This window comes from Pseudopodoces humilis, chromosome 2 (assembly GCF_049639895.1).
Source record: "Pseudopodoces humilis isolate 2021_Gansu_Grassland_sample_001 chromosome 2, ASM4963989v1, whole genome shotgun sequence".
Classification (NCBI taxonomy): Eukaryota; Metazoa; Chordata; class Aves; order Passeriformes; family Paridae; genus Pseudopodoces; species Pseudopodoces humilis.
Window position 1 is genome coordinate 58,414,050 of NC_142201.1, and position 25,536 is coordinate 58,439,585.

Below are 25,536 nucleotides of genomic sequence, written 5' to 3' on the forward strand. Positions count from 1 at the left end.
TAACCACATGAACTGCTTTCTTTGTCATTTCAGAGCTCTGAATTTCAGTGTTTTAGCTTGCTTTCTGACGTGATGAAAATAAGACATAGCTACAATGCACATATTCGGAAACTATCACACAATGCCAATTAGAAAAAAATTAAAACCATATCATATATTCAACTAGTTTGACCAGACTCACGTTTTCCACAAGACCTCTTACTTTGCTGTAAGACAGAATTGCCCAGGGAACAAATTGGAGCCTAGGTTAACAAGGCTCTCAGGAATCTAATTACAGAATGGCAAAAATGTTGAAAAGAGGCACATCAAACAGCACTTCTGTTATTCTACGGCAATGCATTATATACACCAAGAGCCACTCATGGCCAATAAAGTCAATGGGAGGATTTGCATAAACTTAGAAGAGCCTAAAGAAAAGGAAAACTGTATTCTTTGCACTGCTCTGGCTGGAAAACAGAGTATGTAGCTAGACTGTAGTAAGACCATTCGTAGGGCCAGGTTTAGACACACAGAATTAGTAAGGGAAGCAGAGCGGGACAGAAGGGAAATTTGATGAACACCATATTGCCAGTTTTACTTCCAGAAGCACTCCAATAGGGCAGCCTGGTATGGTGGCAGCCAGGAAGAGTGTTGAACTGCTTGGAGGAAGCTATAGGTGGGGCCCAGGGGCCACTGTCCCACTGCATCACTGCTGTCGAGGGCAGTGAGCCCAGTCCCTTCTACAATGCCCTCTCTTCCCTTCCTGTGGTAGGACTTACACAGCCCAGTACATTTTTACCCTCCCTCCTAAAGTCTTGAGCCAGATACTACTGATTTCAACTTACAAATGGATTGCTATCTTCCGACCAAGTCTACTTCCTAATCTATTTTAATCCTTGAATTAATTTCTCTGAGGCCTCATTTCACTCTGATAAAGATCAGTGGAAATTCATTCTGTTTCTGAGTGCCTTGCCTGTGTTACTCTGACAAATGCAAATCAGTGGGTAATTAGCCACTCAGTCACTAGATAGTCTGAGCCCAGCTATTTCTGCAAACAAAAAGCACTAAATCTATGCGCTGAATCTACCCCCAGAGACACAACTGTAAAACACTGACCACCAGTAAACACCAAGCAAAACCTAAAAAGCCCCATAGTGCCAACTGTTGCCAGCAATATTAATGCTCAGAGCCAGCAATCCCTTTAAAGAGTGTAAGTACCTGTATGACACCCCCACATACTATACCTCAGACCAGATGAACTCTGAACTGGCAGTAGCCTTGTCTAAAAGTCCATTTGATCTCTCATATTGGCTGCTGCCAGTTTTATCATATGCATATATTCCTGAGGTACTAAGGCTGAAAAGTGACATCATATCTTACAAGGTAACTATCACTGTAAACATACAGTTTCTGATCTGTGGGGCTATAATCAATACTCTGGATTGTATCTAACTTTTTATCCATAATGATGCTAATTCTACCTTCTTGGCCAGTGCTTGTGTCATACATGTAGAAGATCTCCTCTTTCTTAGTGTTCAGTGGCCTTGTGGCGTAAAGAACACCACATAACATGAAAGCATTGGAAACAGATGGCTTATACTGTCTCGTCTGCCAAGTATTTAGCACATCAAGTGTGGTCTCATTGAGCTTGCTAATCACAATGTTGCCCACGTTATTTTCAGTTGAATATATTACCCATAACCCACTTTCATCCACAGCAAAATCTATGTCCTGCCATGCTACGCCTGCATAAGAGAAGCGGTTACCAATAGCAGCACCTGGAAGCTCCTTCCTCAAAACCTCCCTGTTTGTTTTTATATCATACTTCACCATATATCTCGAAGAATAAGCATGATAGTACAAATGATTTTTATAAAGGGCAGCACCACTTCCTTCCCCATATGTTATTCTCCTTTCATACGTGTATTTAAAGAGCAGCAAATCATCAAAGGAACTATAAATTCTGAAGTATTCTAAGTATCTCCCATTGGTGTTCAGTGGTGCAACCCAATAGACTTCCTCCTCTGGGTTAGAGGGATTGTAATCTCTACCCCAGGAACCATATTTGTAGGAAAATCCTCTCCAGTTCAGCTTGACAACATAAGGCTGGCTAACATTCATTGGTCCACGGTGAACACAGGTACCTGTAAGTAAAAAGAAAAAAAACAAAACATACAGGTTTTTCCAAATGTCATGACTAGGAGAGAAGTTTTGCAAACCGTAGTCTCTAGATCATGCTTAGCAGAGAACAACTCTGTGACTAAGCACAGACATAAATGCACAGCTTCATGTGTAAAAGGATCATTTTGGGCCAAGGTCAGCAACTGGATGGCACCCAGTGTCCCAAGCTGACTGAAAAACTCAGAAAAAAAAAAAAATAGAGTACATATTATTACACTTATTTGAAAGAGGAGGTGGGGGATTAATTCACAGAAAGTAAATGCTCGCTGTGCTGTTCCATACAAGAGACAGATTTCTGTTTCGACCTATTTGAGGTAGGCCAGCCTGCTACATTAGGAAATCCCTTGGAAAATACAATTTCAGAAGCATTTTATGTTATTTTCTACCTCAGTGGAACTGAAAGTATGGGAGATGGAGGAAAAAAGAATGAGGAGCATCTGATTTCTGTGTATTTCACTGTGGAAGGGAAGAAAGGAGCAGCAGCAGTAGTAATTCCAGAGTCACATTTCAGATTAGCATTCTGCTGTCAGAATCACAGCTTTACAGCTGTGTCACAGCCACATGGTGCCTTCCACCTCAGGCCTTCAAAGAAATCTGCAGACAGTAACAATCACAGCCCAGGAAACATAGACTGATACTACTCTGACTTTTCATGTGGGGCAACTCTAAAGAAAATATGACTTCAAGCTGAAGCAGAACATCTCTGTTTTACACATATCAACCGCAAAACCATTTTTAGGATCATAGAAAAAAATAATTTTAATACAAGGAACAATTTCCTTTTACTCATGCTGAATTAGTAACATTCCTGTTTCCTGATAAATTCTCAATATTGTAAGTCACTGGTAGGAAAAAAACTCCACTCAAAAATGTCCCTGGGCTTCTGATGAGTGTGAAGCTGCCACTGGCAAAAACCAGCATGCACTTTTCCAAGTGTTAACATTAGCTTTTTGTATTACTGCCATAAAAGTGTCCCAGATTTTTCTCTGTAAGGTTATCTCCACCTGAGGTAATGGAGACAGAGATATCAAGTGGCTGGCACCAGCTCACAAGCTCACTACAACTAGTAGTACTCCAATGTTTCCCAGTTCATCAGGGTGGTTCTAGCCCTAGATAGTCTTCCTTATTAAAGATGGAGTATAATATGAATAGACACAAGTCTCACACATCAATTAGTGAATAAATTAGTGGCCATAAATGTTGGTGTTAATAATACTTCCCTCAAAACAGGAACTCTGCACTGACAGCTATGGTGCTGATGAAAGTCAAGATCATCTTTTGAGGTTTTAATACTTTGAGTGGGAACCATGTCACGATTTCTTGCAACTCTATTACAAGAATGGCCCATAAGCTCAGTCATATGAAAGGATGTCTGGCATATAAATAACTTCTGTCTTCTCACAAAGAAGAAAGAGGAATAACAGAGAAAGATCTTTTGCCCTCAAAGCTGACCATCCCTAAGCACGGCCAGACAATACTTATGCAGATGAAATGGAAACTCCTGAAACCATGGACAGAAAAAGTCCAGGAGACATTTTATTCTCAAAGGCTTTGCAGCCTGTCTCACAGAAAGAAGGAAAATTAGAGGCAGACCAATCTGAAGTATTCTACTTGGAAAAATACTGGGAAACAAGATAATTGGTGAAAAAAATGTACAGTTGCAAAAGCAGAGAAATCTTTTTCTTATCTACTTTGCACAGGAGAAAGGTGCTCTACCAGTGGGACTGGAAAACCTGTGTCCTGAATGTTACTAGTGTCCAAGCACTGACATTTGTGCCAATGTGTAAAGTCAGTTTGGGCAGTGAAGCTCTTCATGTCTCCCCCTTTCTCAAAATGTACTCATTTGTATACTCAAATGTATTTCTCTGCTTCTACTACATAGCACCTTCACTCCTCACAGTTTTGTACTGTCTTATGCTAGTGACTGTGACCTGAGTGACATGTGATTCACCAGCAGCCTCCTCTCAATATCTGTGAGGAAGGTGGGGAGCAGTTTTATATTAAATATAAATCACTATAATGAGATAAATCCTCGTGTCCCTCGGCTACACGTTGGCAACTTCCTTGGGTCAGTATTGCCAATGGGAGCAGCTCCTCATCACTGAGTCTCCATCTGATGGCAGAGAAGGTGGTACAAATTGTAAACACTCCCATCTCCTCCCCCGGACACTTTTGTGTCCTGGGTTTCTTGCAGCTGAAACATGGCATGACCCCGGTTGAACACTGCTTTCCTTCGTGCCACCAAGAATCCGTTCAAATCAGCATTCCTGGCTCGGAGCAGATGAGCATTTAAGCATGCACTTAAGTGCTTTACAAAGGACGAGGCCCTGGAGCAGAAACCTCATTTCCAAATATAGCACACAAGGCAGGCACTGCTGTATGGCTGGCCAGGCTGTATCTGTGGAAATGGCACGTAGCATGTCTAGTAACATGGCCTCAGCACTTGGCACAGCTACCAGCATTTGGAGGTGCTTACACCTCAGCTCATGCAAAGGAAGAAAGCTAAGGCAGCCAGTGCAAAATGGCTTGCAGCCTGCCAACTTCATAAATCAATTTGAACTGTTTTTTTCCTCATATCTCTATTATGTATTGCTACCTCCAGCATAAGGACTTCTTTAAGGCTGGTGACATATTGAATGTATTACTGTGCTTAAATCACAATAAACTTATCTCAGAATTAAATGGTTATTAAATGCTCTAAAACTCTTCATTTGTTTAAAAAAATGTAGCACCAAAGCTTGCAGGTACTGAAGCACTGCTAAGCTCATCTACATGCGACCTCAAATAATTTTTCATGTCATTAAGCAGAACACAATTCCAGATTTATTTTAATAATTTATACATTGTTTCATAAATAAAAAACAAACGTGCGTTCAGCAGAGAGACCTTTTTTACAAAAGAAATAATAAATTATTATTTCTTCCCTTAAAGAGATCTCTCTGCTGAACACTTGTTTGGTTTTTATTTATGAAAGAATGAATTATTAAAATAAAGTTAGAAGTGTGTTCCGTTTTAATGACATCAGAAATTGTCTGAGGTTTCTATAGAATATGTGCTTGATTTTTATTTCCATGAAAATTCTCCCATAATTATTTTTTTTTTTTACGAAAAACCTCTGCAGTAGTTGGGGGTGATCTGTCTTTCACACAGGTTCAGAAGAATTCACTGTTGTTTATTTAATCTAAACTTGCCTCCCTGTCTACATCTTGTGGGAAAAAAATGCACAAAGGAAACAAAATGTCATGTAATTTTGTAAATATTAGAAGGTACTTGAAATAAATCCATATGCATTATTCAAGTTTTTAACTCCTTTCTCCATTGTTTTGGGTCACAGATAAATGACATCCTGGTATTTCTGCCTTCCTTTGTCTCCTTCTTATGTAGCAAACAGAGAAGGGAAGGACAAGCACAGGTACATACACACATACTTGTCTCCACATAAAGAACCAGTATTTCAGCTCAATTATATACTAATCCTTCTGATTAATCAGAAAAAGAGCTGATACCTAATTGTCAGGACTGAAGGGAGCCTGACTTGCTTGGCTAATAGTCTGCAGAACTGAGCAGGAGGCACATACTGCTGGGTCCTGCTTTACCCACTTCACTCTGAAGCACTGGCAGAGCACATCAGCTTCTCAACTTCAACAATACAAGAAAATATTCCAGCAGCCTCCTCCCACCAAGCAGCTGCATCTGATTGCAGAGGAGAAGGGAACACCCTTGGCCTATGCAGCCAAAGGCCTCGAGACAAGGTGGGACCCACACTGGAAGGAACTCCCACAAGGGACACAGACACCAGAAGCAGGCTGGTGCTACATTCTCATACATGCTCTCAAGCACCAGATGTGCACCTTCCCCTCCCATCAGATGAACCACCACATCCAGATGTGGGAGCTGTTACCAGCCTTACTGGGGCTTGAGATACCAAAACCAGAACTCTAAAGGAAAGGCTCATCCTGGCTCTTACTGTCTCACTGACACAGGAAGACCCACAAAGGCACTCCAATCTTCCATCACTATCATGGGGGACAGACGCAGGCTTGCAGCTGTGTAAAAGAAGACCTGTGGTGGCAACATCTAACAGGGGATGAGGTGGAAGGAGAGCTGGGTTTCATCTGACGTGCCTTAAGGCAAATAAGCACCCAAGGTCCTCCAATTCAGCTCCCCCCAGTGCTAGTGCATAAATGCATATGTATCCAGGGACAGCTCAGGAAGCCCTAGGGAGGACAACTGGCCAGTTCTTTTCAGGTGCCTCTAGGCACACCTCTATCTTTGTGTATGGATGCATTCAGTTCAAAACACAACCCAAAATATTAAAAAAATACAGACAGCTTGGGTCCATAGGAGGTAAAACATAAGCTAAGTGTGAAATCAGCGTAAGACTCCAATAGGATTGCTGGAGTTTCAGTATTAGGTTACTCCAGATACTCTTCCTGCTGAGACCTACTCACCAGTAGTGAGTAGCTTGAAATATTTAATTTCTGAGTGTATAAAATCCAGGAATAATAAAAAATAAAAAAACAACACTACTCCTTTTTTCTTTTCTTTCCATTTTGCCTTTGAATTTCATCTGACTCACTTCTCCCTGCTTTCTCAGATCATTTCAGTGAGGTGTAACAGAGAATCTGCTGCAGAGTCCTCAAAGGACCATCCTGAGATCTTTTCTCTCTATATCTACACAATGCAGTCACCTGAGATCAGCCCAAAGGAAAACAAATGGATAAATATTTCTTCCTGCTGGAGTAGTGAGGAGAGAGATGCTATGAACCACTGCAGATAGGAAAGCCAGTGACAATGATGGGGATGACTATCTACATATCAGACACTCAGACACACACCTCTCCAGTTAGAGGATAAGGCAGATGGAAACCAGTGATTTTTTTCTGCCATGTTATTTGAGAACAGGCCTGCTCACTCAGAGAAATACAGCAGCAAAAGCCTTGGGGGACAAAGTCAGAGGGGCTGCATACCACAGCAGTGTGAAGCAAGAAGCTTTAATTAAACTTGCATTTAGACTCATGATCTTAGACAGCTTGGGGATTAGCCAAGCTCTCTCTAGTTCATGCTGCCTACCCAAAATGTGCAGGAGAGAGGATGAAGGGGAAAAGAAAAAGCAATCTGAAAACAGGACAAAGAGTTTGTTTAATACAAACATTATAAATATAATATGAACTAAAATCGGGGCAAGGCCAAGAGGTTTGGCAGGAATTCAAGGCATTGAAGCTTGCAGAAAAAACATACGGAAATTGTATTCAAACACACAAACGGGGGCTAGAAAGCTCCAGAGACCTACCTGTGAGAGTCCATGCAGCACTTCCAAAATGACCAGCTAGGAGATGCAGCTCTCTCACATACTAACTCCATCTTCCCAAGAAAAAATATCTTACCACTTCTAAGTGTTTTCAGACACAGTCTGTAGGACATGTAGTTGCTCTACGAAGTCCTCTGTACAAATGATAGTTTCTCCTCACCAGCCACATAAAGGCACAATAGGCGTGGATTAGCAGGGATCTGAGCCTACATAACACCTGGGTTATCTGTAGAGTGAGCATCTTCCAATATGAAGAAAACTTGCCAGCCTACAACAGTTTCTCTGCCTTCTTCTTTCTTCTCAGTCCATCCTTAGAGACCACACTCATCCTAAAGGAGGACATGTGATAATATACTTACACACATCCTCCAACCCCTCCCAGGAACCTACCTCTGGACAGAAAAACTCACAGACAGCACCAGAGGTTGTCCTCAGTGGATGTCAGTGCTGGTAACTCTCTGGAAGTTGTTATACCAAATAGGGTTTTGACCTCCTTCATTCTTTTCTGCTACTACACAGTGTTTCCATATGCAAAGGTGCCTGAGCTGTCTGACCAGTCAGGAGTAAGGCAATGCTAAAGCAAATACCATTTTGGGACCAGATAAAGTCTATCCATCTCCCTACCATGCCCTGAGAAACAATGCTGAATAAGTCTATCACAGTCACCATTCCATGGAGTTCCATTTACCCATCCCAGAGCTACCATTCTGCTCTAGACCATGACTTGCCTATCCCTGCAAGGAGCTGCACTCCAAGTGTAGTTTCCCCTTTCCTACGTGGTGAAAGCTGCTATGTCCCATAGATATGTCAGTCACCCAGATGATAAAAGGAGCCCTCTCCTCCATCACTCATGGAAGGACGCAGTATTCTTGTTCCAGAACTCAGTACTTTCTCAGCAAAACAAAAGCTTGCTGTAGGCTTGACGAGAACGAGATTGTTTCTTTCCACACCCCATCACCCTCAATAAATCAGTGAGATGCCCTTCAAGTACTTCTAAAACATTGTGGGGGTTTTTTCATTGAAACATTTTAAACCCTTCCTTAAGGACCAGAGAAAGGCCTTGAGATTTTTTACCACAGGTTTTTGTTTCAGATTTCTCTCCTGTCTGATTTCCAGACAAGGTGTTAGTCATGCATTCTGTCAGAGAAACACAGCAACTGCTTTCACCACCATGAAGCCCTAAGGAGGGACTGCTCACCCTAAGGGAAGCTTGTATTTCTGCCTCTCACCTTTCCAATGAGATGTTTAAGTTAGCTGACCTCAAGGTGATGAGAGGTAAATGCTGGTAGGTGCAAATTTGTGCTCCTTGAAAGCAGGATATGACTTCTCCTTTATTATGGGCTCCTCAAGCTGATTGTTAATAAGCTTATGTGAAAAAGCAAGAATTTTCCCCTGGGTGTTGTATACAACACAGCACTTTTGCTCTTACAACACTGGCTAAAGGAACCCCCTGTGTATAAAACACTCAGGGGACCAACATGGTTTTAGAAATCCTCCAGTCTGTTAGCAACTGGGATTCTTGACCTGGCATATCTAATCTAGTGTTTCCTGAGTGTTTTGCTCCAGTACATCATATCTGACTCTCAAAATTTCTCAGACTACGTTTCACTCACAATGTGATTTTTCAAACTGAGCACCACATCAAGACAAAAGTTCTTTCAGTTGCAAACTAATTACCACACACACGGTTACTCTTAACACTATTATATGGACTGCACTCTGGGATCCACTGATCCAGGCTCCAATCTTAGTTCCATTGAAATCCTTATTAAAGCTCCTCCTTATCTTCCTGAGACCAGATTTTTTCCCCAGGTCCTTTGACCACCTGTTTTAGAAGCATCTTTTGACTGTGAAGCAAAAGAAATCTTCATGCGAAGTCCCCTTCTGGAGCTTGCATATCAACGGCTTTAGTACATCAAGAGTTGCTCATACATTTTCCAAGCAGCATTAGAGCAATACTGCAATGAACATAGGTCACTTTCACAGGAACTACTAAAAATCAAAGCTAGTTAGTAAAAAAACATCCTTTCCCACAGGTAATTGTTCTAAAAAAAAAAAAAAAAAAAGAGAAGAGGGCTAGAGAATCACTTGTCACACTACAGGTAAGAGGAAGAGTACAAGTTCTTCTAGCTACTGTGTTTGTAAGAATTTGATTCCTGCCTTTATTTGCCTTTTGAACCATTACTGAAACATTAGGAGCTGTCTGCTCAATTTTTCAAGAGCTAAGGAGTATCATTACAATATTGTATTTAATATTAACAAAGGGAAGTCTCTGCATTTACAGTTCTAATTCAGTATTATATTATCTCATATGTGTTATCCAACAGAAATGCTTACCTGGTAGGAAATAAGGGGGTGGTGTAGTTTTGGTTGCGTTCTCTTCACACTCTTTCAGTCGCTTCTGCAGAGACGCAATTTGTCGACGAATTGCAAGGACATTGTTTTTGTCCAGTGACTCTAGTTCACTTACCAGTATAGTCAGATTGGTGATCTAGAGAAGAAAAATAGACAGCAAGTTTAATGTGAACATTATAAATGAAAAATTATAACATTATGAATGATAAATACTGGAATGGTCTGTCCGGGGAGGTGGTGGAGTCACCACCCCTGGATGTGTTTAAAAAAAGAGAGGATATGACACTCAGTGCCATGATCTAGTTGAGGTGTTAGGGCATGGGTTGGACTTGATGATCTTGAAGGTCTCTTCCAACTTAGTCATTCTGTGAATTATTTTACAGATATTTGCAGGCAGTGCTGATCACAGAAGACACTACAGAAAAAGGTTCTAAGAAATAGGCCTTATCCTCACAGCCTCAGCTTGACATTTCCAGCAGAGTATGTAACCACAAAGATATGCTTTAAGACTAAGTTGTATAACAGTATGCAAAAATAGTATTATTTTACTTGTAGTGTAAAACTATCCAGTAAGCCTTAAGAGTAAAATAGTACTTAGTCCAGCCTTACAAAAGTATCTGCAAATTTTATTTGCAAAGATAAATAGTGGTTTTAATCAGCTGCTTGATGATCTAGAGGACAAAGGAGCAAATGAGATTTCACTTTCCATCTTAAGTAATTATTCTCTCTAGGTGAGTGATTAACTACAATTTTGAAAATGTGATTTATAGTCTGCTAGGAAGGTGATAGTCTTTCCCACTTCTTGATTTCATATTGATTGGGCCACTGCCTTAGCAACCAGCAGCTAATTTTTTAATTATCTAAATTAAAGCACAGAGCCTTTCAAGCATGGCGGTCTGTAAATTAATATTTATTATAATAATTTAATCAGCTTGTGCATTTAACTCTATGCAAAACTTTTAACTTTCAGGTAGATATTTGGCAAAAACAGAGTAAAATCCATTTGCTATGGGTTTTCTTTACTTTTCTGTGCTCTGTATCAAGGAATAAGATGTTAATACACTTAAGGTCAAGCTTTCTTTTAATTTATGCTGATGAAATGCTAAAATAATTCCACTATCTGCAGTAGAGACAGACTGCATTTCCTCAACCTAAATACTAAAGGGAGAATAGACTATCTGTGTATTTGAACCCTCTGTGGCTGATTAAAAGACCTTGGCAATACCTCCAAATATATTTGCTCAACGATGGCATTGCTTCCAACAAGGCTGGGTTTCAGCTGAGTGACCAGTCTCTCTAGGTCACTGATTTCCACTTTCAGCAACTGGAAGTCCAGTTCCGTGTAAGATACACCACCCATCTCCATTTGCTGCACTCTGATGGTCAGATTGAGGATTTTCTGCTGATAGACTTCAATTCGTTTTGAGTACTCCCTGACCTGAAGGAAAGAAAAGAGATACATATTCAAGTCCAGGTTCATAAATAAGACAAGCCTCTTTGACATCCTTATTCTATTTCTGAGTACTCTATGCATAGCTTCCACATACTTGCCATATATATTAGTCACATAAACTCCATAAATTTAATTCTCATCACACACATTAAAAAATATGAAATTTAACCCTCATTTATTGTTGGCAGTTTCACAAAATCCCCTCAGGAATGCCTGGGGATAACTGAAGGCAGAATTTTACTCAGAGTCTTCAATTTTTTTAATTCATTGCCAATATTGTCTCTGTGAGCTAATTTTATCCTCAGTATGCCAAGAACTTACATTGGTGAAAATTTTATTAGGAAATCTGCAGAGAATTATCTCTCAAAAGCAACCAGAGAAAGCTGCAAAATGCAATAAAGAATTCCCAAGTTTTTCAACTTCATTTCCTATTAACTCTGAATCCAAATAGGACTTTACCCTGTGTACATTTGAATTGTGTCAAATGTTGGCAGAACTGATTTGATGCTTTTCTTTGGGCAGGGAGGAAATATGTAAACACAGTGCTAAAAATCAAATCTGGTTTAAATGAAAGTGTTAAATATATGGCAGGCGTTAGCTGGAGTAATTTATAGAGCAGCCTTTTGAGTCTTTGAATCATTAAATAGTTGTCCAGATAAATATATTTTCACACATATCTGCTGAGGTAAAGGTCACAGCACAACATTGTGAAGCAGAATGTTAAGAATATTATATGGACTTGGGACTTCCCTTGGAAATGTTAGTTCCTTAAAATTTAATGCTTTGGTAAAGGGGCATAATTTCCCTCCCATATCCTTCATATATCATTATATCACAAAAGATAAGTAGGAATAAATATAAATTGTTTGTTGCACTAGTAACTTCATATTTATGCCCTCAGATGGTATTTGTGCCTCTATCTATAGCACTGTCATTTCCATTACTATTATTTCTTCAGCTGAGAGACTTAACCTACATCTTCTCAAGCATTCTTGCATTATCTCAACATTAAATAAAAGTCAGTACTTTTTTCCCCATTGTCTTGGAAACCCTGCCATGGTGTGAAGACCTTGGACTCCTTGTTTTTCTGCTGTGGCAGCAGCACTTGAGACAGGGACCCAGAAAAACCCCACACTTATTACATAATTCCTTTCAATCTTGATTGAACCCCTTGTGTACCAAAGAGGAGGTATAGGAGTTCATGGCATGGAAATTTGTGAAGAGGATCTTTTAAATCCTTATCCTTTAAGATCCTTAACATAAGTTTAGTGATGTGGATTAAAGAGTAGAAGCATAAGAGTAGATCCTCTTTTCAGAAGTATAGTTCTCAATAATGGCACAACTATACTATAAATCTTAAACCACTACAAAAACCCTGCATGGACATACACAGTATACACCAAAACCAGGATGCTCAGTTCCATGTATTTAAATTTGAGCTTGAAACAGATCTTCTGTTCTAAATGTGTGCAGCCATACTTGGAGCTGTTCAAAACTGTCAAGTTTCCACAAGCTGTAGCAGAAGCACCCTGGCACACAGCACTGGATGCTCTAGATCTCCCAGACCAAGCCAGGAAAACTTGAAGTTATACAATTAAGAGTCAAAAGTTATACAATTCAAGTTATACAATTAAGAATCAAAACATAACAGCCTAAAAGACTTATACCTAGTTCCTTGTAACTGGCTAGCAGCAGTGATGGCTGGGATTATTTGCCCTGGCTGCCACCATCATCTGTTAGGGAATAGCAGGAAGAATCAATCCTTTTGGAAAAGTCAGAAGTAGCTGGACCTCAAACTTTCACTGATGACCAAAATCAGTTTGGCATTGAAAAAGAGCCTAAAAAAAAAAAATCGTCTGGAAAAATTATTCAAAGGCAAATGTTTAAACTGTGTGTCGAGAGTTTGTTCAATGATAACAACAAAAAAAAAAATAAAAAATAAATATTATTACAGCCTAAGAAGAATGAAGCAAGCCTATTTTTGAGCAAAATTGCACTGCTGTGTGAAGCTATGTCTGTCACAGAGCATCCAGAAATCTGTCTAGGTATTAATAACCTTTCTCACAGTAATACTGGTAATGATTAATAACCTTTCTTACAGTAATACTGGTGATAATAATGCAATATAGACCAAATCTGCTAACCACTGAAATAAACAGGCTGCTGCAATTAGTGATGGCTACTCATTAGCGAGAAACCTGTGAATTTGAAGTTTTCTCCGGGGTTTTCAGAGCCTGGACAAAATGCTGAGGGCTGGAACAAGGCATACATAGTTATTTCAGCCCTGACTGCAGAATGCAGACTTGAAGTTCTCCTCCCATATTAGAGGATTTTCACTCAGTCAACCATCTAGGTCATTTAAGGACATGTCAACACCATCCAGCAGAGTATAGCTGAGCCTGAACTAGCACCATCACTCTGCAGTGCTCTGCACAGCCACACCAGCATCGCAGAGAACTTAAGCTAATAGCTCCCCTGGTGAATTATTGGACAAATAAAATTTTCTCAGCAGTGCTGCACTGACAGGTCTATGCTGCTTTTGCAGATAAATCCAGCACATATGTTAAGCACTGCAATGTTCTGTGTGGAGATTCCCACCTGCTTAGATCTGTTTTAGGAGTTTCCATGGGTTAGAAATATCAGACGAAAAAAGATCCCGACATTGCTCTGTTGATTGGCAGATAGATTTAAGCAGCTTGTAATCCTTGCTCTTCTACTGCATCTACCTGCTATGGACTGGCTGTAGTCTCTTGACAAGCTGGCACAGAAATTCTATGCATGTCCTATTTTTAGGGATACAGACCAATAACTAGTACTCATTGCTGCTGCATTTGTCATAAAAGCCTAAAGTAGGGTATGATGTGTGCATAGGGCCTGGATTAGCCCTTTATGGGAAGAAAAGGGACCCATGTGAGGCATAGGTAAGGGGAAAAAATCCTCAGTTTCAGTTTTTTCCTCATTCCAAGCATTGTCACTTTCGTTTAATGAAAAGGGCAGGAAAAATCTGCAATGCTCATTTAGTGTGTCATTTACCTGCAACTGGTATTTATCAAAACAGGTTTTGTAGCATGCAAGCAGACATTTCTCCAGCACACATTTGGAGAGTATAGGAGGAAAAAATGTGCAAGATGAAGATTTAAAAGAAAAGATGTGGGAGGAATGAGGGAAGATAAGAAAGAAATTACAAACCCAGCAACTTTCTAAAATCACTCAGACCAGGACACTGTCTTCAAGCAGGCTTGACCTCTATAGATCCATATGGAGCAAGGCTGGCAGTCTGCCTTCTAAGATGGAGAAGAATTCCATTGCAGGTTAACCTGTTCTGAAAAGCAGGGGGCTTCTTTGCTCCTGTTTCTGTTAAGTGAGAATGTTGTGGCCATCATGTTGTTCTGAAAGGCACTTTCTCTCCTTGTGATCATGTGCTGATCCACCCTTGTTATGGAAGCGTCCTCTCCCCTTTCCTATTGAGAGGAACAGCCAATTCCCACTTTGCTTTAAAAGGTTAATTTTGTTCTGTAATCATAATTATGCTGGCAAAGGTTGATGTGACAGAGGAAAAATTAGTCTGGTATTTTCAGCCTACGGTTGGTACTCACTTGGCACATGAGAGCATCTCTTTATCTGCAAGCTTCCTTGCCTGCTGATTCTATAAAAGGACCCCCTTGCTTTTTGAATTAGCCAACAATCAGGCAAAAGGTTAATGATTCAATCAGGTTGTTTATCTGGGACTTTTAGCACATGGAAAGCATTCATAAGAGGGTCCAATCCTGCAGCTCTTATCCAGGAAAAGTTCCCATGAGCTTCAAAGGGTGTTTTAGAAGAGCAACAAAAGCATGGATTCTCAGAGTCAAAAAAATAAGCATCCACTAGAAATCCCCACTTCTGTGGGGAGGCTACGTTACATCTGAATGCAATTCCCTAGGAATTTTCTCAGGATCATTTCTAATAATGATCAATATTGAAAGCCTAGGTTTCCTCCACTTCATTATTTCCTATGGTCTCTATGAGTATTATCACGATAGAAGTAATATACAGGATTGCATAAGAAGCATTTTTTCTACAATTGGAAAGATAAAGAATTTTTTGAGCATGGAGGTTTATGCATGACAGGATCTCAGAATACTTAAGTTCAAATATGAATAGGGTAATGCTCAAAAACTCTCTTCTTTCTACAAAAAAAAAAAAAAATAGGACATTATGACTGAGAAATCTTACACACATCAATTTACATCAAAATTCAATCTGTTCATTTAAGTTTCTGACCTAAAGTGTCTCTTTACACATATCACACCAAAATATATGTCACACTTCAACTAGATGTATTGTAACACTGCTTGGCTGATTGGTCTCGACAGGATGAAACTCAGTGAAGCCCAAGTTACGACAAGAATTTTCACTGTCTGCAGCAAGAACTGCAAGTCGAGGTCAGCGTCTACACTGTGGCACACTGCTGAGCACAGAGAACACTCACAGCAGCCAGCACTAGCTGGCAGCCTAGAGATTAGATAAAGTCTAGGGTGCAAGCTCAGCCTGAACTTAGAGGTGAGTTTCAGGTACAAATATGGACACCTAATCTTAGCTATTTATAGTAGTAACGTGTCTTTGTATGAGCAAGATGTCTGAACTCATTGGAGATCTGAGGTTGTCCACACAGAGAGGTCAAGCAGCACTTGAGATGCTCCCATATCTACCTGGCACTAGCTTAAAGGCAACATGCACCATTCTGAGGAAAATACCAGTACAAGAGAGGTTACAACAGTGCAAGAGACTGGGAAATGTGGTACAAAAGCACCTTGAAGAATCATGCCAATTTTTGGGTGGGAATCATGCCAGCCATGCCGTCCCAGCACAGTTACCTTCAAATGCTGGCACTGACCACAGTGGGAACAGTATGGGGGCCTGAAATCTCAGGGATTTTCATGGCTCATTAGCCCTGAACTGCACTTCCATGCTCCAAGAGATCAGGTAACCCCTGTGCTTGGAGGCAGCAGGACTTCTGACAGTTTGTCCTTCATACGCCTGCTGACAGCTGAATGTGTTTCACTGTTAGCTCCAGCTCTTTCAAAACAAACTATTTGAACTGAAAGATCTTACCACAGGATCCTACGCCTGTTGTTGTGGGTTTTATGCACAACTTCTTATCTGTTCTTGATTATACCAGAGGAGGGTTATGAATATTTATGATGAGAATTTATAATTTAATGCTTTGCCTTTTCTGCTGATTAATTCAAGGACACTTCATTTCTTAAGATGCTTTCCAAAGAAAACACTTTCTGCTGGACATCCAATCTGAATCCTGAATATTTATCCACCATAAAAAGTCAACGGCAGATTTCTTCACAAGCAGCTTCACCCAGTGCACCTCAGCATGTGTAAGTTTGCCCGAGTTCCTCAAAAAATGGAACTCAATTCATGCAACAAGCAGTCAAAGCAGTATGTGTTTATCTTCAACAGAAATGCATAATTCAGCACTCTCACTGCCACATCTTCAGATGTTGACAAGAAAGATTTTTTTTTAAATTTATTTACTTTTCCCTGTGAAGCAGTGAAGGGGCAATTATTCACCTACTTCTTCACTCTGGGCTGTGGTGACCTTTCTCCTCTTTCCCTTCACTGCCTTCTCACAATCTGGCTGGCTTGATACAAATAATAACACATGAAAGAGCAGGAGGCTGGCTTCCTATAGCATCGTGGAGCAATCACAACCTAATAAAACTGAGCTAAAAGGAAAAACATAACCACTCTTCCAAAACATACCATATGTCTCTAGCTGAAAAGGCCTAGAACCTGAGAATATTCAAATTTATGACATGTTACAATGTCAAAGATTAGAGATTTAATCACCTTTCTCCTTGTTCTTATGTAGCCCTCTTTCCCACTGTTTGAAAGACACACCACAGAAAAATGCTGACTCCTGTACTTTTTCATAGGCAACCATTCTTCAGAAAAGATGCAACTGTTATTTTTAAGACAAAATAACATCTTACTTTAGAAAGCTCTGCCTCAAACTTCTCCGAGAGCGTTGTGGCTATGATTTCCAGTTGCTCAGCCTTCTGCACTGGAAAGGTGGTATCCGGCAAGTACACAGAGCACTGACAGGTTCCCTCATCATTCACAGAGCCGGACACATTGGCAAAGAGCTGCAAAAACAAATTGGTAAGAAAAAAAGTGTCAGCATTCTTCTCTAGAATCATTACCTAATCATGTCTGGCAATAACATGAGTTGTGCCAATCAGAAGTTTACTAGTCATCTTTCACCTTTTTCTTCCAAGGAACTCAAAATATCTAGCAATTTTTTTGACTCATCCTTACAAATCTCTCTAAAAATAGTTAAATGTTGCATTAAAGATTTTACCATTGGAAAAATGGAGATAGATAGTAGTCCTTACTTTCCCAATATTGTGGACAATGTTCCTAAGATAATGAAATAACTTTTCCAGCAGATAGAAAAGCAGGTAGCAAAATAAAAGCAGGAAAATAATAATGTAGTAAGTTAGGTCTTACAGCTACTATTCTGTTCATCTGAATTGGACAAAACATTTAGTCATTTACATCATAGAGAGGAAAGAACTGAAATAGAACTAGTAACATGGAATGTTTTGAAAAGAAAAATCTTTCATTTGAAGATTTGCAGCCCGCCACAGCAGACATATGCATTAAATTATACACCACTGAAAGGTGATGAATTAAATATGCAGTTTTGGCCTAGGGTAGAGATTCTTATTTTCCTACAAAATATTGCTCATAACACCCACACATCACAGCCCGCACATCCATCCTTGTGGAGAGTTGGCAAAGCTCTTGCCCATGAATTGCCTTGTCCCAGTTGTCTGCATGCTCACAGCATCATCACTGAGCAATGCGCAGGAGGGACAGAAAGGTCAGGGCTGGCACCTCCTGATCTTGCCATAATTTACAGCCAAGGCACACTGTAGTCTATAAACACCAGGCTGAATACTGAGTGTGTCTGGAACAGCTCTTTTTTGTTTGTACACAAAATGTTTCCAATTCATAAACCTATCACGAATTTATTAATAAAGATATTTGATGTTACTTTAAAATATTCTGGCACACACTTCAATGCAGCTGCATATTTTAAAGCTACAAACTTGCTCTTAAAAAACACTTTTCTATAATCTCTTCTCCTGCCCTGCAGAAATCACACTGTTATTCCTGTGTTTTCTCTTTTTCTTTCCCTCTTAAAAATAAAAAAAGCAAACAACAAAACTATGTCCTGAGAGCTGACATTTCAGCACTTCTTCACTTGCTTTTTCACAGTGGTTTCAACTAATGTTCTTGCTGAAAAACCAGCCCAGAACACACAGTGATGACTATCAGCAAAGTTGTCTTGATCTGTGAGCCCAAAAAGAGAAGAGCAGAACGCAGGAATGCTCCCAGTTCACATTTCTGGCAACCTCTTTACTGCAGCCACAACAAACAGTATGCCTCTCATTTTGAAAGAAAGTGTGGAAAGTTGTTTTATCTGTGTTATTCAAGCACCGTGGGCCTCAAAACTTCACTCAGACTGCTGAAGACATTTAACATGAAAGGAAGCAGAAAAGTATCTTATGGCATTCCAGAATGTCCCAGCCCATAACTTCCATTGATTTCTCTGCCAGGCAAGTTACCAAAGCACTTCTGAAAATCCCACAGAGAATACATTATGTCTAAGTTTCCAAGTATTTCTGAATATATGGTTATCAGTATGTAAATTACTATAAAAAATTAGTTCCTAAGTCACTTAGGTGTTTCTACACCTCCAAGTCCTCAGTGCATTGGCATGGTTGGGATGGTAGGCAAGTTGCTCAGCAATAAAAAAAAGAAACAGATGGGAGAGACCAAAAGAAGAAGTAAACGTGGCTTAGTATATGGGAGCTCCTCTGAGACTGTTGCACATTAGCATGCTAATTTTTGTGTGGAAGGTATTGTGTCCTGTTCCTTCTGTGTGTAACACAAGTATGACTACATGCATACAAGAGAGAGGATGCTATACATTGTATAGCAATAGCGTTTACTATACCTTTGTATGCATTATACACCCTGCTGTAAACTAGTCTCAGCTGTATTATACCAATCGGTTTTCTAGACTTACCCTGCCTATTCAATGTGCTAAAAAAAAACATTCATAAATGTATTCAGATATCTCCCAAAAAACCTCAAACTCATGCTTTTAATGTCCCTGTGAAAAACAATCATTATATTTTAACATTTGAGTTAGAAGGGAGCTTTGAGTTGAAGGCAGAGCTTCACTGCAGTAAGTACAGCTTATACTGAAGCCAACAGCTTCTCCAAAAGAGTGGAAACAGCCTGGGCAGAACTGCTTCCATTCTTCCATTGACATTACAAACACCAGGATCATGATGTTGACAAGAGCAAGAAGCATTGTTTAGTTAAAAGCCCCTTGGGTCAATAAGTGCTTCAATCAAAATATAATACCAGCCAAATGGCAACCATGTAACAAAAATGTCTTCCGTCATCCTGTAGAAAAATACATGAGATAGACTGCTACTTTTGATGGAGTTGTATGGTTTTTAAACTTTAATAATTTATACAGAATGCTTAAAGAGAGAAAACTGTCCTAGCCTACAGCAAGGACTTGACAGCAACATTTCACTCTGCAAAATTAAGCTGTTACATATACATATTTGAAGCTACGAGAAATGTTCCTTTTCCACATCCCTTCAAATTAACAAAGGGAGTAGGAGCAAGCAGTTGCTCAATTTTCTGAAAATCAGGGTATTTGTCGCTGTAGCCTAGTGACATTCACAGCTCTAAATTGGCTATTTGTGCATCCTAAGACAAAGAATGGGATCCAAGAAAGCACATAGCAGGGCCACATTAGGGACAGAAGCCACCTCAGCTGGGCAAGGAGATGGATAAGGTTTGCATTCTGCTAATCACACTCTGAAAGAGAACCTTGTCTCTATTTAACTTTATAAATGCTCTACTGGAGCCAGAGACTCAACTCTGCCTCAGAAGAGGTCCCTCCACACACCCCATATGCGACACTGGGCTTGCCTGGACATACAAAAGACCTGCTGTGAAGCTGAACCTGTGCTTTGGATGAACTTTTTTTTGACAACCATTTGCAGACCCATACAGAGCAGGTGTGACCCATTGAATCTGCTCCAAAGTGAACATGTTATTAAACAGCCACTGATAGAAAGAGGGAAAGAAACCAAACTCTGAAATCTGCAGGCAGTGGACTTAAGCACAGAAAAAAGATTCAGGTCCCTCTATTACCAAAAAGCTGATAATATTTTAACTAGGTAGAGCAGAGAGAATCAAACTTTTCTCAGTCCCAGCATCCACAACGGGCACTCTTCAAAAGATAATTTCAAGGCCCTGTTCTAGTTTATGAGGGAAGACTTCCTCAGGGAGACTGTAATCACCAAACTGTTTGCCACATTACCATTAAATCCCCAGGGCCCCATCTGTTTCATGTCTGTGGTCCAGTTCAGTAGTCACTGGTTCATGCCAAGGTTTTGGATCTGATTCAAGGCACTGAATGACATGGTAACAGGAGCGATGATTGTGGAGATTCACTATTTCCTAAACTACTGGATACACAACACATAAATGCTTTTTCCAGGCAGCATAACTGGCTTACCTGTATCAGAGTTAAGTCACTAAGTGACCATGTAGCATTTAAAGAAAAGGACATAGGTTCCTAAATTTGGTCTTTTCTGGACTATATTGAAGAATAGTAATGGTTATACCTTTGGGGAAGTGTGCGATTTGCCAACCACATTCCTAGGCTGAGTCAGATATGGAAGCATTGTACTGAGATGAGCACTCTGAAAAGCAAAGGAAAGATTTTTTTAGTGTGATTTCCTGCATGAGGCATCATCCCTTCCCCACCAGTCAGCCCCCATCCTGCAGCTCCAAAGCACTTTGATTTTATTATGGGAGATATTCTGAGCAACTGTAAAATTTCTGATCTGCCGCTGAGGAGAGTTTCCCTGGACACAATGTCACTTCACAGACACCTCTTCTTGAAGAAAGGCTCTGTGTGACCAGAGCAAGCTCAGCCTGTCCAGGAGGTGTGAGCTGAAGACGTGACAAGCAGCTGCACAGCTGCAGCAGATTGCATGGCAGTTTAAAAGGACAGTGCCATGTGCCTCTGCCCTAAATCCAGAGAATACTGTCCTCCCAGAAGGAATGTCCCCCCCTCACCACCCAGCTCATGCCCCAGACTCTAAGCAGAGGACTCACTGCCCCTTTCACACCAAGTTGTCAGACTGTGAGCTGCAATGGTTGGGAAACTTGTCCCACTCTGCTACTTGCACCATGGAGCTGGCAGCATCCTACTGTGGAGAGGGAGCACTGGAAGAAGACTGGAAGAAGACACCACACTGCCACGGATACAGCCAGATCCACCTTGGGAGCCTTTTATGCAATAAGAACACATATATATTCCCTATAACTTCCATCTGTGGCTAATGCCTGCCTTCCTGCTGCAGCAAGGACAGCAGCTGTCACCCTGGCAGCATACTGGGGGTTACCATGGCCCCACATAGTCTGAAGAGCACGGTGCATTCCCATGATGCAGCACACTGTAATGGGATCTCACCAAAACCTGGGTCAAACTGGGAATTGGAGCAAGACACCCTCAATGTCAAATGGTGTAACAGACGGAGCATCAAATGGGCTTCTCCTGCAACAGGACACTCACTGCTGCGTCTTTCTGCATTTCCCAAATCCCAGCTGGAACCCTGTTCCTGAGCCAGGGGATAGTGGGGAAATCCAAATGGCCAGCAAAGGGCAGGTCTATCAAGTGACACAGTGTAAATAAGCTTTGTGGGACAATTTGTCAAATAACCCTCTTGAACAGGCACTTGTGTGCTCATACAATTACATTGAACATGATGGGCAGCTGGTAGCAATTAACAGTGTTAGGGCAGAGAGCATCACAAATTGTGCAAATTACACAAAGTGGGGACTAGTTTAAAGTTAAGCAGACTAAGGAAGACTTTCTCCCCTATTAAGCTTTCTACCCTCAGCTTATCAACATATATTTACACCTCCATCTTGAATTTTGCAACTTTTCATTCCTTGAGCAGATAAAAGCACCTTCCCAGGAGGTGCTAACTTCACTGCCTGCATCCACAACACTCCCAAACTTAAAAAAATGCAACTAGGGCCACACAGGAATTTTCTGGTTGGTGAATAAACCAGATAATTAGAAAGAATTATCGGGATCCAAATTTTTTTTTCCCCTTCAAATTTTAACTAATAAATATCAAAAAGGCAGTCATTTTTAGTCAAAAAACCCCAAATTATTTTCTTCATTTGAAAAAGTTCTTAAGATATTCACAAACTCCTTCTGAAAACTGAAGCTCCATTTTAATTTTTTTTTTAAAAAAAGGTACAAAATTAAAACTATCTTTCACTAATATAATTTATTGCTTTATAGAAGTATTTCTCAAAGTTTTCTCCTTCCCCCCTGAATTTGATGTAGCTTTTGGATGAGGGTTATTGTGGGGTTTTCTGATTGATTTGGTCTGCTTTGAATTTCTCTCTGGCCCAACCAGATACAATTTTTTAGGGGAGAGCACCCAACAATAACTGAACAATAGGGCTTTCATGTGCCTGGTCACAGAGTGTGACAGCAATCATGCAACTGGAAAACTCCCACCTCCCAGTTCCTTCCACATCAAAGATGTGGATCTGTTTCTGCTATAAACCCTTGCTAATTAATTAGAAGCTACACAGAGCATTTAATATCCACTCAGATCCTCACTGGGAGTTGCACTCATCTAACCAAAGGCAGAATTTGACTCTGACTTTAAACCTGTGCCTCACTTCTACATTTATTACCCAGTCCCTATACGTTAGTTGGGGGGAGGATGGAGGAATACTTTGAACTTTCTCCATGCAGAGACCTCAGCATTTGTCTAATAATTTTTCAGTAACCTTAAAAGAATTTTCAGCAATCTAAACTATGTGAGAAGAAAAGAAGGCACCAAAGCTCAGGTATGAGACCCCCATCTTACCGCTCCTGCTGCTGGTGTTGTCCCAGCCAGAGCACTCATGCCCTGCACAAGGAATAGCACAGCCATCAGTGTGTGTTTCATCTTCTCAGCCTGCAGATGTAACAGCAAAGGGAGAAAGGACGTCTTTTATAGTACAGTCTGGGGATTTCCCCAACCAAACCTTAAGGAACTTGTATGATATTTTTAAAGGTTTTGGGTAAGTGATGTCATAAACTCATATAATAATCAAATTAGTAATGTACAAAGAACACGTGAATTACCACCATAAATTAACTATGTCCAGTTTTCTAACAGGAAACCTTTTCTGTGGGGTACAGTATCTGATCTCCATCTAGGTTCTAAAGAACATCAGATGCTTATTTGCTACAAGAGGTAAACAGACATTCCCCTTACAGTGACTCAGTCATAAAAATTCTTGTAGATTCTCTGATTCTTTTAACTTCAAAGTTATGCAGACAATGCACATCTTTGTGGTATTTATTACTTCTTACATGTACAGAGAAGAGCAGGTCAGGCTAGACTGCTCACACACCAGAACCAAGTTTCCCTTTTCCCAAAGGCAACAGACCTTTGCCAGTAAGTAAAATACACAGAGGTCTCTACAGTTTTTCAGTTCCCTCGATTCTCACATAGCACAGGCAGGACACAGACTACCTCCCATTTCGTTCCCAGCAGATTTGTGTGTCATACATTAACACTACCTGCCCATTAATGTTTACTCGTGCATTAACACTGTATACCCATCTATGCTTACTCACCTACTCTCTTCTCATGGAGCTGCATTCCACCTGACCACAATGATTCACTGTCCTGTCTCTAGAGCACTGATCCAGAGAGATGAAGAAGGGTCACACGCAATTAGCATGGCCCCCACTCTCCCCAGCTGTGCCACGCTACCCTATGAGAGGCAGTGATTTGCCTGTAGTTCCCACAGCACCCAACCCACCATGGGAATTCTCCACTTCCAACGAGCTACTACCTTGACAGAGTCAGCTGTAAGCCCTCTGTGCAGAAGAAATTAAAATTTCTCTCCTGAGTTCTTTGCTTTGGATCACTAGGAAAATGAGCTCAGTGTTTGGAAGGAAGGTTCTAGTCAGGACTAAGGGAATGGCTATATCTATGCACTTGTAAAAGTCAAGAAGTCTCTAGACCAAAACATCACTTTCCTTTTCCTTCATTCTGTCAGGCTTAGTTCTTCTACTGAGTCAGCAACAAAAGGCTGTAGCTGTGCCTAAGTGAAGAAAGAGGTTAGGAGACCCTTATTCCTTTCCAAAATTGGTGGGCAAAGGTCAGGGCAGGAGCAGCAGCACTTCTGAGCAGCAGTGCTGCCTCATATGAAACTCATCTCCCTGGTGAGGGGCTCTTAAGGCTTCCTTGAATTCCATAGCACTATCAGCTCCAGGTGGCAATGGGAAAGCTGAGGCTTAGGGCAAATCCATACTAGAAAACTCTCGAGAGAAGCCATGTCCATTGGAGTAACATGTTTTTTAACCACAGCTTTGCATAAGCATAAGCTTCCTGACAAATTCACGAGGCTAGCAGCAGCATCTTGCAGGGTAAGGATATAATAACTTCTTGCAAAGACATTTTTTCACAGCAGAAGCTGCATCTCTACTGGAGGATTTCATGGCTAATAATTCAATGTAAGATAGACAAGACCTGGAAGGCATGTGAAAATGTGTAAGCAAAAAGAACCAGAGCCATGCTGGTAGAGCAAGAAAATGAATCCAGGCTTCTTCCTCTCAGGTTACAGTGGTGTGCTTTCCTGGGTAAATCACAATGCTGTCAAGGGAATGGAGAGAATGATGCTGTAAGTACAGCCAGGACTAAAGCTCTGAGCTCCAAAAGAAGCAGATAGGCCCCTGTCTGAGCAGCTGAAGGCTGTGAAATATCCTTTACACAATAAGGAAAACTCTTTGGCCGCACCAAAGCAGAGTTCAGGTGCAAACCAGCACATACATGTTGCAGACAACATGGTAAGCCTGTGCTGCCCACCAGGGTAGTTCTCTCAGGTTGTGATATCCTGATATTGCAGAATTGCTACTTTCTTCCCAGAGTTTTTTGGGGTTTTTTTTGAGTGAACCAACTGATCTCCATAGAAAACCGAGGGAAACTCTGGAAACAGGTCACTCCCAAAAGGTGTTATGGATGAGGGTTTGTTCCTTATTGGCCCTGCCTGGTCCTAACCAGCCCTCTAACTCTTGACATAAGCTCTGCTATCACATCACTTGCTATGAAAATGCCACCCTGGTAAGCTTCAA

General features: G+C 40.7%; 1 protein-coding gene across 2 annotated transcripts; it reads right to left on the reverse strand.

The window, feature by feature from the left end:
• Positions 1-77: 77 nt before the first annotated feature.
• On the reverse strand, positions 78-24,079 carry OLFM4 (olfactomedin 4). 2 transcript variants are annotated; one of them, XM_088051718.1, is made up of 7 exons: positions 24,034-24,079; positions 23,276-23,365; positions 20,999-21,076; positions 17,267-17,419; positions 11,052-11,264; positions 9,809-9,962; positions 78-2,123 (listed from the first exon to the last, which is right to left on the reverse strand). In XM_088051718.1, exons 2-7 carry the CDS (start codon positions 23,354-23,356, stop codon positions 1,330-1,332), a joined length of 1,473 nt encoding a protein of 490 aa, XP_087907844.1. In that variant the 5' UTR covers positions 23,357-23,365; positions 24,034-24,079; the 3' UTR covers positions 78-1,329. The 2 variants fall into 2 exon arrangements, with proteins under 2 accessions (XP_087907844.1, XP_087907845.1); XM_088051719.1 differs by lacking the exon at positions 20,999-21,076 and having other exon boundaries at positions 24,034-24,057.
• Between the last annotated feature and the right edge of the window lie 1,457 nt (positions 24,080-25,536).